This window comes from Crocodylus porosus, unplaced genomic scaffold, assembly GCF_001723895.1.
Source record: "Crocodylus porosus isolate Cpor-Errol unplaced genomic scaffold, CroPor_comp1, whole genome shotgun sequence".
NCBI lineage: Eukaryota > Metazoa > Chordata > Crocodylia > Crocodylidae > Crocodylus > Crocodylus porosus.
In genome coordinates this window covers 82,884,204-82,901,256 of record NW_017728943.1, presented here as the reverse complement: position 1 = coordinate 82,901,256, position 17,053 = coordinate 82,884,204, and the positions used below count along the sequence as shown (strand labels likewise).

General features: G+C 40.2%; 1 protein-coding gene across 6 annotated transcripts in view; it reads left to right on the top strand.

The window, feature by feature from the left end:
* LTBP1 (latent transforming growth factor beta binding protein 1) overlaps nt 1-17,053 on the top strand; it is a 333,716-nt gene that overhangs the window by 300,085 nt on the left and 16,578 nt on the right. For all 6 annotated transcript variants that reach the window (XM_019549709.1, XM_019549708.1, XM_019549707.1 and 3 more), the window contains 4 exons: nt 1,402-1,488; nt 6,488-6,616; nt 7,903-8,043; nt 10,564-10,734. In XM_019549709.1, the coding sequence (XP_019405254.1) occupies nt 1,402-1,488; nt 6,488-6,616; nt 7,903-8,043; nt 10,564-10,734 (528 nt within the window). The remainder of the gene's footprint in view (nt 1-1,401; nt 1,489-6,487; nt 6,617-7,902; nt 8,044-10,563; nt 10,735-17,053) is intronic.

Sequence of the window (17,053 nt, the reverse complement as noted above, 5' to 3'; positions counted from 1 at the left end):
TCAATCTTGCTGTCTGCACACTGTTATTTAGCCTTTTAAAACTAATTAGAAAAGCATAACCATATGGTGTTTGTTACAGATGTTGAAACCAGTACTTGATGCACATTGTGTAAACAGTGATCGCTAATAGGCAGAATCCAGCTGGAAAAAATCACACAAGCTAGAACATATGTAAACGTCATCCCACAAAAAAGTACTTTTTAAACCAAAGCTTTTTTTTTAATTCAAGTCTTACCTTAGCCACATCTTTTAATCTGTGCAATTGTGCCTACCAGAGTGTGTTTGGAAGTGTCTCTACTCTTGAAAATAGGAAGCTGGGTTTGTTTGCATTTGATTTCATGTAATATCCAACGGTGGAATTCATTCCATTTATAAGCTGTATGCTGCAGTCCATATTGAATTTTCCTTGAAATCAGTGAGAATTTTGCAGTATTGGGCTGCAGTATTGGCATCTATATTACAAACCATGGCATAATATACCTAAGCCAGATTTAGATGAGTAGCTTAAGTTTTTGAAGTAGTCTGCTGGCTGGTACCTACAGTTTGGTACAGGCTAATTTACGCTGCCATAAGTAGGGGCTGCCCCCTTATCTCCACACCATAAGCAGTGTAAATTAGCTGGTGCAACAAAGCTCTTTCCTGCCATGGCTAGACTGTTTTCAGTATGTCAACTTATGCATTCAGAGCCGGGTCTAGAATCTTGCTTCATTTATATAAAACAGTGGTTCTCAAACTTTTTAGACTCAACGCACCCCTCAGAAAATGCCAGCTCTTAGTCTTTACTTTTTTTTTTTATTTCAGAAAACTAATAGAGCAATTCTTCTGTTGCAAAAAGTTCACAGGCTGCTTGTACATGATGGGGGTTTAGTCCCCTTAAGTGAAACTGTGGGTTTCTAATTCCAGTGATTAAAAATGATTTGTAATGTTTCAGCTCTCAAAGGCTGCAACATTACAAATAGCTACATTGCAAACTAAACTACATGTGGATGTGGTTTAGTTTGCAATGTAGCAAAATTAATTTAAATTGTAAAAAAAACTTTGCAAGTGTATAGTGTGATACAATTAAACCTCAAAAACAGCCAATTTTCATCACATGTACAAGCACCAATAGAGACCATACCAGGTTAAAGTGTTTTAACACTTTGGATTCCTATTCAAAATACCTGGGTTTATCTTGTGAATCATGTTTGCACACCTGACAGTTCTAACATTACATGGCACCTGGGTATGGCAGCGTGGTTGAGACTCACTGGCCTAAATATAGATAAGGTTGCTTAATAGGAATAAGTTGGTTGTCTCAGACTTCTGTAAAAGAGTAATACATTTTGCCATCTGCATTGGTTTCTAGATTCCTAAAAAACTGTTGCTTTCTGATACAGTTTTTGTTTCTCTCTCCACCAGCTGAATTTACTGATTTGTGTCCTGAAGGAAGAGGTTTCATCCCCTCTGGTGATTCATCTTATGGAGTCATTGCACAGAATTACAAAGGTCAGTACCAATTAGATATAGTTACACATTTTAGAAACTCTAATAGTAGATTTACTTAACTAGTAATATCATATTTGCTAAGTTTTCACAAGGTGAGAAAAAACAGTATCTTGGTGTAAAATGCTACTTAAAATGCTTAGTTGATGTTAAATCTGTCACTAATATTTGCTACTAATACAGTTTCTTTGGAAGTTCCATTTCATTCCTATTATGTGCTATGAAGTTAATAGTATTTTCCCTATTTTCATCTTATTCCCTGAGAGTAGGTCTTGAAAACACATAACTCTAAGTATATTAGCTTATACAATTAATACAGATAACAAGCATAAAACATACAGATAACAAGCATAAAACAGTTTTTAGTTTATAAATAACAAGTGCCTAAAACAGTGTTTCCCACATTTTTCATAGCTGGGGCATGCTTTTTTTCCAGATGAAAGTTGGCAGCACACTTCACTCACCAGTCCATGGGCAGGATCTGGTCCATAGGCTCAATGGTGCTCACGGTGCACCAGGCTCTGATTCTTCCATGTGGGGCTGGTGCAGCCAGAGCTTCATCCAGCCATGTGGGGCCAGTCCAGCCAGACCCCAGTCCTTCCATGCAGGACTGGTGCAGCCAAAGTCCCATCCCACCCACGTTTTGCAGCCCACTTCCACCACTCTTTCGACATACTAGTGTACCAGGCACACCCCTTGGGAACTGTAGGTCTAGAGTCTAGTCTGCACTACAAATTGCTCCTGACAGAAGTGTAGCAAAGCCTTGACTTCATTCTCACCCAAAGCTTCTCTGCCATGGCAGAACCTTCCTTTGTACCAGCAGTTATTCCACCTCCATCAGGTACACTAAGGCTTTCATCACTGCCCCACAGTTAGCTGAAGGCACACATTGACACTCCATGTGCTTTCCCCTGGCTGCTGTAGTCCATTCAGCAGCTGGCACCTTCCCAGAATGCAATTCATTCTCTAGCAGCACAGCTGCTGAGCAGAGGCCAACAGAGCCACCAAAAGTGCCTGTGTGTGCACGTGCTCTGGAGACTAATGTCTACTCACACAGCTCCTGTATGCCATCAGATATTCTGGCAGAACGAAGAGAATAGAGAGAAAGTCAGGGAGACAGGAAGAAAGAGAGATGGGAGGAGAGGTTCTGTCCTGCATTAGTATATTGCTGCAAGTGGGAATGAAAGATTTATGTTTGTATTTTTTTTTAAGAAAAGCCCAATATTTTTTCATAGAAATTAGTAAGGAAGGATTGTCCAATGGTGAGGGCAGTGCTTTGTGTTTCAGTGGGCCTTTAGTCAGTTCCCTACTCAACAAAAACATCCTATATGACCTTGAGGAAATCACTCAGTCTTTCCCTGCGCCTTCCTTCTTCATCTGTATGTTGAGGATAATAATACTTCCTTAATTCATGGGAATATGGCAAGGATAGGTTAAAGATTGGAAGGCCTAGAGATACCATGGTAATTAAGGCTGTGTCTGTATCTGGATAGATTGACAGATAACATGTAGACAAATCCATAAAAAGTCATAATTCTGTTTTTAAGGACCTACACTGGCCTGCATTAGGTTGTACAGAATTGAGGGAAGTCAGATTCAGACTATATCTTTTTGGATTGAGTAGGCATAGGATGTTGTTCATGTCTTTGCCATATCTGGAAGTTTAGTTTGCTATTTGCAACAAAATGCAGGACACTTGATGCACAGAATAGGAATCTGAGATACAGAATTCCTTTTGTTTCTTTGGCCCCTTCACAGCTGATATTATCCATAACTGCCTTAAGTGTGCAAGTGTGAAAATGCTTTATACTTAGATGTTAACAGTTTTTTCTCTGTATAAATTTCTGCAAAGTACCAGAAACAGAGAAGATGGGCAAAATGTGGTATTTCTCTCTTCTACTAACTTATCATATATTTATTTTGTTTGCCAGCTGCCTGGTTCTGCTTACAGGAGTAACCTGAACTTATTTTTTGTTTGTTTGTAGTTAATTGCAAAGACAAATAGGTCTAGCTACCCTTCCTCTGCCCATTCACCAGATTTCACACTTTGCCCCAAGGTACACATTTGTTCCTCATGAAAAGATGGACAGTTGCTCAACTGTGTGATTTTCTTTTTTTATGATCAGTCCTTAGAGTGGTTCTTAAGAATCAGATATATATATATTTAAATGTAATGTGTAAAGCTGCTTAGTGGCTGGAAAAGTGACTGTAAAAATATTTTTCTAGCCCTTTCAGCTCTTCTGGAAAAGTAAGCATTTGACTAATTCAGCTTTAGAATTGTTCAGCAGATGGAAAGGAAACTTCTTGGCAAATTCTTTATTACTCCTGGTGTAAACCTGGAGGATTTATTGAAGCCAATGGATTAATACCAGTGTAACTGAGAGGAAGATTATCTACTATGTATTGCACCTTCTCATTTTTCTTTGCCATTTGTAATAGCAGCCTGGTCTCAAAATTAAACAGTGCTTGATAAACTTTAAAAAAGGGTGGAAAAAATACCAAAAAGTAATAATTAAAGGGTTGAAACAAAGTGTATAAAACTATAGAAAGGTATATATGAGTTAGCTCCATACACATTTTTCTGTGGAAAAGCACCCATCTTCATTTTACATATGGTTGATTCCTTCTGTTAAGAAGGCACTTCATAATCTGTTTTGTTATAAAGTGTTTTGTGGCTACATGGCTTATAACGCATAGTCCCTACTTTTGGAAAAATGTCTCTCTGTTAATGTCTCTAAATGACATCAGTGTCACTAGAGGCTATGAGGATGATTTATTATTAGTTGTAGCCATGGAAAATGGGTCTTTGTGAGGGCAATCTTGCTTTAAAAAGTTTTCTACGTAGTTATAGAAAACAAACAGGTGGTGAGCACTGAGGAAAATCGCATCTGGAGTCTAAACTGAACATGATTGAGAAAGAGAAAAAGGTTTTTGTGTATATATATAAAGACTTATATATAAAGGTATATGTTTATGTATGTCAGCAAATACATACAGAAAATACAAGAGCCGCTATATGGAGTACCACATAAAAGTAACAGGATAGTACAGAGATGGAATCTAACAATAGCTCATAGTGGAAATGTGATGGGCAAAGCAGGCAATGAAATGTGAAGCATACATCCCTAATCATATACTAATGGGGTACATGCTGGACAGCTGCAAGTGATGGGCAAGCTGTAGAATTGGGTTCCGGGGTATCTATGTTAATAGCGTTTGTTTGACCCATCCAGTAAGTACTATTCTTGAAAGCTGACATCATAGACATTCAAAATATCGGATGTAATCACAGCTCTGCTGAAATCATTGGGAGTTGTGCCATTGATTTCAGTGGGGCCTGGATTTCCTTTATGGCCTCAATATGGAGAAGAGAAAGCTGTGACAGCAGATTTATATATATTGATATGATAATTGATCACAGAAAGAGAGAGAAGTTTAGCCAAGTAAAAGAAAGGACAATTGAAACTTAGAAGACATAGTCATCTCTATTAGTTGTTTCTGCTTGAAACTAAGGACAGGTCAACATGGAGTGAAAATACAGGAGCTGCAAAGTACAGCAGTTCTATAGATTTCATCATATACCCTGGACTGTAAAGAAATGGTATTTTAGCCTGTGCATAAAGTTATTCCTGCCTCTGGCCTTTGCATTGTCTCCACTTTTCTCTCATCTAACCTGTAGACTTAATCTTTTACCAATAATTGTCCTTTTGTGCTGTCCTAGTTAACTTTTCTCCTCTTGCCCTTAACTTGCGTCAAAACTTGTGTCAAAACATATAGCGAAGCATCGTGGTTGTCCCAGTGTCAGTATTCAGGGTTTACTCTCTTGGTAGGCATTTATGTGTGATTCATGTGACTTCGGGAATTGTCTGTCTCTGCATTCCAGTGGAGATGTCTACAACATTGCTGCAGTTAGTGCTTCCCATTAATGTCATTTAGCAATATAAAACTAAGCACTTTCTAAATACATTGTTAAAAAGTAATTCTACTGTAGGCATAGTTCTGGTGCCCTTGTTCAAGTGGAGTAATCTCTTATTCTTTGAAGAGCTACCCATGGAGCAAAGGACTGCTCACAGTGAATTTGGGTGATAGAACAGAAACCTATGTTAATGGAATATTATTAATTTTAGCATCTACCTGATATTCATACAATCTTCCCTGAGTGAGATACAGTGCAAAACCAGAACAGTCCAGAGCATTAAACTGTAGTTCAATCTCCATAGCAAGGGGGAAAGTTACTTCACACTCTTTTATGAAGCAGACTCTCTCCCACATACATTCAGAAAATTACTCCAGATAACAGGCAGAGGGTTGGAGACTGAGAATAACTTCTCCCCCACCCCCAGTCTCAGCCTAGTGCAGTATTTCTCAACCCATGGGTCACAACCCAAAAGTTGGTTGCAAGAATGTATGCAAGGGTCACAGACAAACTTTAAACATGGATCAGCAAACTTTAAAAAAACTGAAAGTATGTTGGAGTCGAGTCATGAGAACTTTCACTGCATCAGTAGAAATCTTAGTGTCCAGCCACTGTAAATAGGAACAGATGTAGTCTATGCTTGCTCCAAATGAGTGAACATAAAAAAAAATGTTGAAATTATACCGACTAACAAAGCTTTTTGTTTAGGTTTCTCCTTTAAAGGAGAAAAACATGGGAAATCCTGGCTTTTCCCTTGCAGGCTGGCAGGGTTCCTGCTTGCAAGGGGCTGTTTGGGGGCCCACCATACCCCACACACTGTGGAGCAGGGGAATTGGATCGGGAATGAGGGGCACTGGGTCAGAACTGGCAATCAATGTTTACAAATGGGTCCTAGTACAAAAAAGATTGAGAACCACTAGCCTAGTGGAGTGCAGTGATAATTAGATCCTGCCATCCTCCCAAGAGTCACAGACAGGACAGAGATTAAGGGAGTGGGGGAGTTGTGCCATTTTATCCTCCCCACCCCCAACCTCCATGTTACAGCAGCAGTGGTAACTAATGTATCCCGTAATGTTTTATCTACAGATGCAGATGAATGCCAGCTGTTTGGACAAGAGATCTGTAAAAATGGCTTCTGTTTGAATACACAGCCAGGTTATGAGTGTTACTGCAAACAAGGCACATACTACGACCCTGTTAAACTCCAGTGCTTTGGTAAGTTTCTTTAAGTTTCACTATGACTATGCAGATGGACAAAACAAGAAAAGTTACACTAAAAACACTAGGCTGAAATGAGGCATTTATCCAAAGCTCACAATAAGGGCTGGAGAACAGCATGCTTCCTTGTCTCCCAGAGCACTGATCTAAGGGATCCAGGCATTCCCCTTTCTCCTGCAGCACTGACCAGCTTTGCTGGTACAGGGAGCTGATTCCTTTCCTCCCTTTCAGCAAGTTGCACCCAAAGATCTGCATCTCATAAGTAACACCTGTATCCCAAGGGTACAGAGGCTACAGCTGATACCAGCTGGCTACACAAGAGTCTGCTTCCTCTTTTTCTGCCCAGTACAGCTTCAGTGCTTTTACCTGCTTTAACAAGAGTCCTGTTTTTATAATAAATCAAATTAACAATATTTTTTTACTACATCTTTTTCCTCAAAGTTAATATGCAATGTGGAATTACAATTCAGATCACTGGTGTAAGATAAATGTGCTCCCTTAGTTTAAAGAACATTGTACTCCTTCACTCTGGTTATTTGACTGAAAAATATTCATAACCATGACCCTGGGTTTTGCTACATAAGCAGAAAACCAAGAGGACTATGCAGAATAACATAATGAAAGGAAGCAATTATTTGAAACCACAATAAGAGAGCCTTTCACCTTGCATTTCTAAGATTGTCCTTCACACAGATATTTTATTTGCTGATTTAATGTCATTTATTTTTAGTAAAATAGCCTGCCCTTTCCTTAGGGATACATTATTGCTTTTTCTGTCTAAGCCAAGCTGAAGAGGCATAGGATTGTATGCCCCAAACAAGATGGTTCCTTTCCATGCAAAGTTGGTGAATAACTTCAGGCATTGTGCTCGTCAGTGGTCTTTACTGGTATGGCATAAAAGCTGCATGCAGGCACCCTGCGGAGCTTACCATGGGTACAGAAGGCCCGTACAGGAAGTATTTTAAGCATGGACACCTCTACTCTAGACCTCTGAAGCACCATCAAGTGCATTTATCAATATTCTGATCAGCATTTGAGAACAACAGGACAACATTTTGCCTCTCTCCTGCGTGGGTGCACTTAGGTGAAGGCGTTACCTGATTTCTTTCTTTCCTGTTAGACATGGGCACAGGCAGAGTTTAGCTCTGAGCTCTTTATTTGTACTAATCAAAAGATGGCACCCAAGAAGAGCACGTCTAAATTTAGGAGTGGGCAAGAACTGATTTACTCAATGAACTTCTTTGGGGTTGACTTTATTTCTTGTGTTTCCTTCCATTTTAAAGATACTGATGAATGTCAAGACCCAGATAGCTGTATTGATGGCCAATGTGTTAACACTGAAGGATCTTACAACTGTTTCTGTACACACCCAATGGTTCTGGATGCTTCAGAAAAGCGATGTATCAGACCAGCAGATACAAGTGGTATGCTTTGTTATACATTATTTTTTCTCTACTGCATTGAGCAGGAGTACGGTTGACCTTGAGCCAGTATTAACACAGCCACAGACTCAAATATTGGGAGACCGAGTTTCTCTTGAATGCCTTGCTCTTTCCTTCAGAAAAAAATCTCGGAGGATATACTTGAGCCATTGAGTACCTACCCAGAAGGCGTACTCATGAGTCACTGCTCATTGTTTCATTGAGACTGGGACTTTACTGGGGTTTAGCTCACTGAGTCTCAAGACAGAGTGTATGCTTCTACAACTGGAAAAAGATATCAGTGTTCCTGATTTATTCATTAATGGGGCATGTTTTTCATTTGTCTCAGGTTTTTACAGCAGAGAAGTTTTCTTAGGGTCCATTCAGTTCCACAGTTTTGAGGGCCAGAAGTTTAGTTTTCTTAAGTGAAAGGTGAGATTTTTGTGCAATCTCTTAATTTCATCATCTGGTGATTTCAGAAAAAATACCAAGTAGTATGAGACTCAATAAAATCTCAAGAGTCTGGAATACAAAAATCCAAATTTGTAAAATCCAAATTTGGCTCCAAAATTACTGATTGTTTATATCACACAAAACATTTAGAAATGTTAAAACATACTTGAATTATGGTGGTGCAGGTAGCAGTGAATTCAAGCCTCTGTTCAGTGCATCCACTTATGAATTTCTGTCTAAAAGTTTTCTGGAGCAGGAGGTACTAATGCAAATTGACTGAACATCTGCGTCCCTCCACACCAGATGGTGGTTTGCTTTATGTGGATCTTAACTGTAATCCTCTCAAATGGAACTTCACTAGAATCGCAAAAATAGTATTTCTTTTAAATTTAGTTAAGAAAAGTAGGGGCAAAGTTACGTGGCCCCTCCATGGATATGGAGGAAAGAGCAAAGACACAGAGACCTCCTGACCATGCCTATAATGGAACTGATATAATAGTCTTTGCACCCAGAATCAATCTGAAGCAAGGAGAGAGCAGGCAGAGCCATATTGTAGCCCCTTCCCCTACCACCACTACCACAGGGAGTTGATTGGCATGGGGTACAAAGTGAATCATACCCACATCTTTCTACCTGTTATTCGTTTGTTTTCTCTGGTACTTAAGGAGGCAACATACAATGCACAATGAAACTCTAACTCCACCATTTGAAGTCGCTGGCTCAGTAAGTAATAAAAGACAGCCCTAAACTCTGATCTTCACAGCCTCAGGGCATGTCTACATGTTCACTTTACTGCACAATAGACTAATTTACTGTGCAGTGAAGTGTCAGTCTCTACACGTGCGTGGCAATTAGACCGGTGTACACTAATTTACTGTGCCATTGGATAGTCCCATCAGACAAAAGTATTATCTGACGGCATAGTAAATTACTGTGCTTAAACACACGTAAAGCACTAAAGCACCCTCATGCCCCAGCCAGCCACTCTGTAGCACATAGAGCCTCATTGGAGCAGCCCTGGGCTGGCTGCCCTGATGAGGTTTCACAGGCTGTGGACTAGCTGGCTGAGATACAAGCAGCCCCCATGCTGAAGCACCCTCATGCCTCAACCAATGTTCCCGCATCCCGTCCCCTCCACCACACCCCGCTACACATGGAGCCCTGTCAGAGCAGCCCTGGGCTACACATGTGGACATGCCCTGAGAGCACTACATTTTACTCCTGAGTTGGGCTTCAGTCCTTTGCTGATTTATGCAATGTGTATGCTTGAAATCATGTTTATTCTGCATTGTAACAAATGTGCTTGCCAGCACTGGCTGGAGGATAATGGTTCTGTTTCATGATCACTTTGGAGGTTCTGGTATTTTTTGTTCTGCAGTTGAAACAAAAACCAAAGCTTTCAGACATGTTTGCAAAATAGAATTGTGTTGAAGCACTCTTCTGTTTATGAAGAAAACATTGCAGGTTTTTTATTTTTCTCTTACTCTGATCAATGTGACTAGAGCACCTTGAAAAAGTGCCCATTGAAAACTCCATTGACACCTGTTCGTTTCTGTGAAACACTTTACCTGGTCCAGTACCAGCAGTTACTTCATCTTTAAACAGTCCTTCTGATACAATTTATAAGGAAAACATCATATCTTTTAAGTTTCACTCCTTGAGTGGGATTTCTCAAGCATTTACTGTGATTCTAGCTCTGTTTCCAGAGAAGTCAGTTGGATTCTGTTGACTTCAGTGGGAAGAAAGTTAAGTCAAACCTAAGAGCTCTGGAAAATCCCATACTGTGGCCAACAGTCTTAAAATTTCCTAATGACTTAGGGAGTCAGTGGAGTGGCCAACTTCAGATACTGCTTTTCAGAGGCTGGGTGCTTAGTCCTTTCTATAAATCAGAATCCTTTAAAGTTTGTCAAGATGGAAACGCAAGTTCATCCAGTTTTAGTTTCATGTGAGGCAGAGTTAAACTGTTCTTTTAACCTTGGTTCAGATAGCAGTATTGATTCAGTATTTTACCAGTTGTTTTAAAACAATAAGAGCACAGTAGTCGTCATACAATATTGTTTTCTCCTTCAGAACAAACTGAAGAAACTGAAGTCTTCCAGGACCTTTGCTGGCAATATCTGAGTGATGATTTTGTTTGTAGTCAACCTCTGGTGGGAAAGCAAACTACATACACTGAGTGCTGCTGCTTATACGGTGAGGCCTGGGGCATGCAGTGTGCCCTGTGTCCCATGAAAGACTCAGGTAAGGAATTATATATTTCAGTTACTGGGATGCCTTTGGGGGCACTTGATTAGTTTAATTCCCTTGCAGTGTGTTTTCAATACCTGAAATAATAGCAAAAAAGAAAAAAGAAAGAAAGAAACTAGCTGTCCTGTATTAAATGCAAATCATGAAGATCCAGATTTACAAAAAGGGTCTTTACTTTTTGATGCCCCACTTTTGGGGTATCTGGCATAAATACACAACATCCTGGATTTGCAAGGTGCTGAAAACGTATCACTACCATTAAACTTCAACTGAAAATGCCAGTAATGAGTCCTCTCTGAAAATCCCAGCTTCAAATGTTGTGGGCAAGAGGGGTATTTTGATATGCTGACAATTTAGGCCTAATACTTGAAATATTCTGCAGAGCAAATTTTTTAATAATTTTACTTTCTGCTATATGGCAAAATACTGTAAGTGTTTAAAAAGAACTATGCTTCTTTTTATTGTGGCCCAAGCTAGTATTAAAATTTAGTAAAATAAAATAAAAGTTTTGTTCACACAATGCTGCAGAATGAAGCTCTAGAATAAGAAGTTATTTTTTCAGTGGTAATTTGGCCATGGTAGCCTTGCTAGAGTACTTGTCTTTTTTCAACAGGTGACTTTTGTAAAAGACCTTATCATTCCACAAATATAGTCTTATTTTGTATTTTTAAAATGCCAGTCCTTCTGTGACAGATAGTATAGTCTGTTATATACAGATTTCATGGAAGCTGAGTGCGTGTAATTAACTATGTGTTCATGATTTTCTTCTCACTTTCTTTCTCTTCTGCCAGATTCCGTGGTCTATGAAATTTCCCTACTTCCCATGTTAGTCAGTAATCAGGCAAAACCTTTTTAAATCTGCTAGAGAGATTCCTAAATAAATTGTGTTTTTATTAAAGACTTTAATCCAGACATACATTGGAGAATAAACACTACCAGTAATGGTCAGACCCAGATATTCCAGCAGATTTTTTCACCAAATAGCTGCTGAACTTACAAGAAACAAAGCTATTTTGCATGTAGTTTTGGAAAATTATAAGAATGTTATAGAAGAACTAGTTAAAGAAAATCAAGTGATCATAAACTGATTCTGTTTAAATTAAGTGAAAAGATTAACAAAGACAGATGTGTAATTAAGGTTTGTTTTTTTTTAAAAGGCAAACTTTAAGACATTAAGGGAACCAGTTAGTGAAGTCAGCTGGACTGAAGAGCTCAAGGACTTAAATATGGAGGAGACTTGTAATCTTTTAAAATCAAAGATGTAAAAGCTTTTTGGAATTTGCATTTTTAGCAAGAAAAAAAAGAAGGATTCCAGATCTAACTGGCTGAATAGCAGCTACAAAAGAATATTTAAAGTAATCGGAGAGTCTACAAAAATGGGAAAAGAGATTGATCACAGAAAAAAAACCCTGTGACTTGGAGATCAGAACACGTCGTGATGAAATGAGGAATGCCAAAAATGAAGTTGAGTTGGATTTATGTGAAGGAAACTAAAACTAGTAGTAAAAGGTAATCTAGCTGTGGAAATAAAAAAGGAAAAGGAAAAAAGCAAAGCTACTATGTAGTGAGGAATGGGTAGAAATTAAAGCTAATCTAGGTAGAGACAAAAAATAAATTTTACTCCAAGGACACGATCTTCAACATGGGAGCAGAGACAAACTGGTTAATGAGACTGAATGTGTAGAACTGGAGATTGCTACATCCAGGATGGAAGGAAAACTCAAAGACCATAATGTGTTTCAGGTGGGGGGAATCAGATAACGTCCACCCCAGAATGCTTGAAAGCAAAGGCACATTAAATTACCTGAAAGTTGATAGCAAGTATTTTTTTAAAATGCTATATTTTCTCACATACACCACTCCCCAGAACATAATGTGCACCTTGTATATTGTGGCTGGGCACCTTTGAAGCCTGCCACTTTAAGAGCTGGAGCAGGCTGTGGAGTAACTGACAGCTGCAATGCAGCCAAACAAGGCAGTCAGATGACCACGAGAGGGCTCCTGGATTGGAGAATGGGGCTTAGCAGCCTCAGTATAAACCCAGACCCTCAGAGCTGAGCTGGCAGTTGTTGCAGGGAGCCAGAGGGATAACATCACCAGCTGGAGTTGCTGCTCCCAGAACACCTGGTGGTTAAGGGTAGGAACTATGAGGATGGAGGAGGTTCCTGGTCCTGGGGAATGACCTAAAACCCTGCTAGAGTTGGATGGTGTGGTGGGGCTGTCTGTGGCAGGGTGCTCCTCAGGAAATGCCACACCAGTGCCACCCTAATGAAAGGCGAGTATGGGGCACCATATAGCCTCGGCCCCCACGACTTGGGGACCAAGGCTCTAGAGGGGACAGGCAAGGGGTTCAGGCACGCTGTCAGACCTGAGACCCAAGGGGCATAAGGCCTGAGAGCCTTGGTGTAGTAGCCGTAGTGAGGGTGTGGTGTAGTGGCCCCAGTGATGAGGTGTGTGTGAAGCGAGAAGGCTGCACAGAGAAGGGTCCGTGTGGTGGGCCTGAAGGACTGTGCATGGGCCATGTAAAGTAGCGTCTGCTTGGGCGGGCCTGAAGGACTGTGCATATGCCAGCCTTAGAGACCAAGTGAACAGTGTTTGGAGGGGCCTGATAAGGCAGACCCATATGAGCAGAAGAGGGCTAGCTGCTCAGGAACCTAGCCAGGAAACCCTCAACTGCTCAGTGCTGGGGCCAGGACCAGAACAGTTAAACGGCCAGAGTGCCCACAACAAGGGATGGACAAAGCCAGGAACCTGGAGACCCGACTGGCCTAGAGGCGAGGCCAGGGCCTGTGTGGTCAAAGGTCCAGAGTGGGGCCACTGCTGAGAGGGAAAGAGGTCTAGGGAATTTGCAGCCCCGCATGACAGCAGAGTTTAGGCCTCCTGACTAGGAGAGGGATCCAGGTCAGGGTCCAACATGACAGACTGGAATGTAAGGGGGCACGGTGTGAGGCCAGAGCCACATAGTGATGCCATCTGCAAGGCATGGGACATAGTATAGGGGCAGTACTATGTATTGTGCCCTTGGCATCAGGCATTAAAATGGGCAGCCTCCCACCTATAAACAATTATTCCAAAGGCAAGACAGGCAGACTGCCCTAGACAGGCGGGCAGGCCAGTAATTAGACTGGCCTCATGATGGCCCCCTGTCACATTTATGAAAGGCAAAATAAAGGTAAAAAGCCTTTTTTTCCTAAAATTATGGCTACATAAAGCCCCTAACCTTCAACTGACTCACCCTCTCTTCCTGCTTAACTAAAGCTGAAAAGATACTTCTGAAAACTTCATGGGTGGATCTATGATTTTGAAAAGAGCTAAAGACAGACATCAGAAGCAGCTAGCAGACAGCAAAAATCCCTAAGAATGGTTCACTTGATTAGTGGGACATCAAGACCATTAAAAAGGAGGTAATTATTAACACCTTTGGAATGACAAGCACTGAGCCATTAAGTCAACTGACTCCCTTGGCTGCTTAAATAGCAGTACCACAGCTCCTGCACTGTAGAGCGGGAATCAAAGCAGGGTGCTTCTATCCCAACAAGAAAATCAGTTTCCCTGCTTAATACACGCAACCCATTTTTGAGGGGCTGATTTTACAGGGAAATTTGTGTGTGGTGTATATGAAAAAATATGACATATGAAATTGTGGGAAGTAGCAAAAGTAGCAAGTATGGTACTTGTACTAAAAAAGAGGTGAAGGGAAAGCAAAAGACTCATTTATTTGACCTTAGTAATATGAAAAGACTTTAGAACAAATTTTGAAGAAAACAGTTGAAGACAGAGAGATGCATAGAAACTGGAATAAAATAGGACATCCTCTCAGAAAAGGTAGATTGTGCCAGATTAACCTGGTATCTTTCTTTAGTAAAATAACTGATTTTCTAGACAAAGTAAATGCAGTTGATCTAATCAGTCTGGATTTCAGTAAAACACTTGTTATGGTGCCACATGGGAAACTCTTAATTAAACTGGAAAAGAGATGGATTAGTACACAAACTGTAAAGTGAGTAAGGAACTGACTGAAGGAGGCCAAAAATGGTTTGCATTGAAAGAAGAATGGATGAGCTAGTGGGAGATTACTAGTGGAGTTCCTGAAGAGTCAGTGTAGGGACTAATCTTCCTTAGTATTTTCATTAATGACCATGGCACAAAAAAGTGTGTGTGATAATGAAATCTGTTTCTGACATAAATTATGAGATGTCTTCCATTGGGCAAGGCACTGGTAAGACTACATACAGAATGCTGTGTACAATTCTGGTCAACCATGTTCAGGAAGGGTAAATTCATTCTGGAATAGGTACCAGAAAGATCTTGGGGAATGCCTTATGAGTGAAAACTAGAAGAGCCAGGCCTAGCAAAAACAAAGGCTGAGGGGGAAAGGACCATGATTGCTCTTTAACAATACGTCCAGAAAAGCGAACAAAAAGGAGGCAGATTATGTTTTTAACCTAAAAGACAATATTGGCACAAACAAATGGGAATAAGTTAGCTGTGAATAAATATAGGAAATTAGAAAATAGTTTCTAAACATCATAGCAACGAGGTTCTGGAATAGCCTTCAATTAGGATGAATCAGGCCAAGAAGCCTACCTAGAAATAAAATGGAATTTGGTTAGTTTATTACATGGATTTTATAAGGAAGAAGACTGGACTTGACCCAGGAGATCACTTCCAAACCTACATTCTTACATTTAAGCTAACAGTCATTATACTGGCTCTCAGAATCTTTGTCCAATCAAGAAACAAACAGAACTGGACTTGTTTGCTCAGAACAAGTAGAAGCCCAGATATCTTTATTTTATAGAGGAGAAAACCACTTCTGTATGTCTGTCTTTCACATCCTCTTATTACAGTTGGTTTTTTTACACAAGGTATTATCAACTGATTAATCAGTCATGAAGGATGGGTTATTATATTCCACTGAAAATTCTTACCAATTGACTGTGCTAAGTGTTTAGAGTATTTTATGTTAATTTAGACATGCACAAAAGCCAGGGCTACCAACCCCTGACAGGTTTTTTTTACTGACAATATTCAAACATTTTACTAACTGCCAATTTTTTTTTTACTAATATACGTTTTGCATACTATAAATGTAACCCTTCTGCCAGAGCCCGGACAAGGGCCAGGTTCAAACCATAGTAAAAATGTTTTAGTTCTTGCTAAAAAGTTTGCAGATTGTCAGTAAAAAAAATTCTTGGGTTGGCAACCGTATTTGACTGCAGCAATGGTTTTACACCCTACTACTTCTAGCCCAGGGGTGCCCTACTCACACCCCCACCCTAATAACCCTGACTGTACCCCACATCATGCTCCCCTGCCAGCCCCAATCCACCACTCCTGGCACAGATCCCCCCCCAAAAGGACCACTGGCTGCCTACCAGCCACCTAGCAGAGTTACAGACAGGATATGAGACGGCATCAGGAGCAGCAACAGTTGCAGCTCATGCCAAGGTCTGGCTGAGGAGCTATAGCATCAGGGTGCTTCACTCATGCTTTGACACCAGGTGGCACTGCTGTGCTCTGTCTGTGCTTCAAAACTTGCACCCACCTTCTTTTCCTGCTACAGAGCTTCAATCTGCTCCAGTGGCTTTGTATTTTCAAGGACAGTGCTGCTTTTTTTTTTTTTTCCAGATTTATGAACAGGTGTTTTTAGCCTGGTTACTTATGGAGTGTCTGTAAAGTTATGTACAGTTGGCAACCCTAAGTAAAGGAATAGGTAGGACATTTGCCTTAAATTGAAACCATGAGCCACACTTTGCCCCAAAGTCAATCTTTTTTGAGGACTATTATATTTTTTTATGTGTAACGTAGACATTGAAAATCAGAGGGTTAAAAAGATCAAAGCTTATTTTTTCATGTAAGAATATTCATAGTCTTCCCACAATATGTTTAGGAGGGTATGTGTACATGTAAATTATTTATATATATTTGTCTGTTCATACACACACATGCTTTTGGGAGCCTTTCTCTGTTTTTAAGAACACATACCAAAATAAATTTAGAGCTGAGTGAACCAAATGAATGATTCATTTGACATGCCTTCAGTCTACAGTGCTTAAAGTGATATCATTGGCTCAGATGAGTGTTTTCACACCTTAAAGCCAGAAGGTCACAGGTTCAGGTCCTGGCTGGGGAACTTGGAGTTGTTCCATTTCCAAATGCTTGTATATTATGTTGGCCAGATTTACTGCTGAAGGTGTATACTTATTTCCAAAGCTAGGGGCACACTGAAGATTTGTAACATATGTTAAAGAGGATCTGAGGATTGGGAAAGCATTAACACCAGCAGATTTTCATGATGAAATGGGTAGAT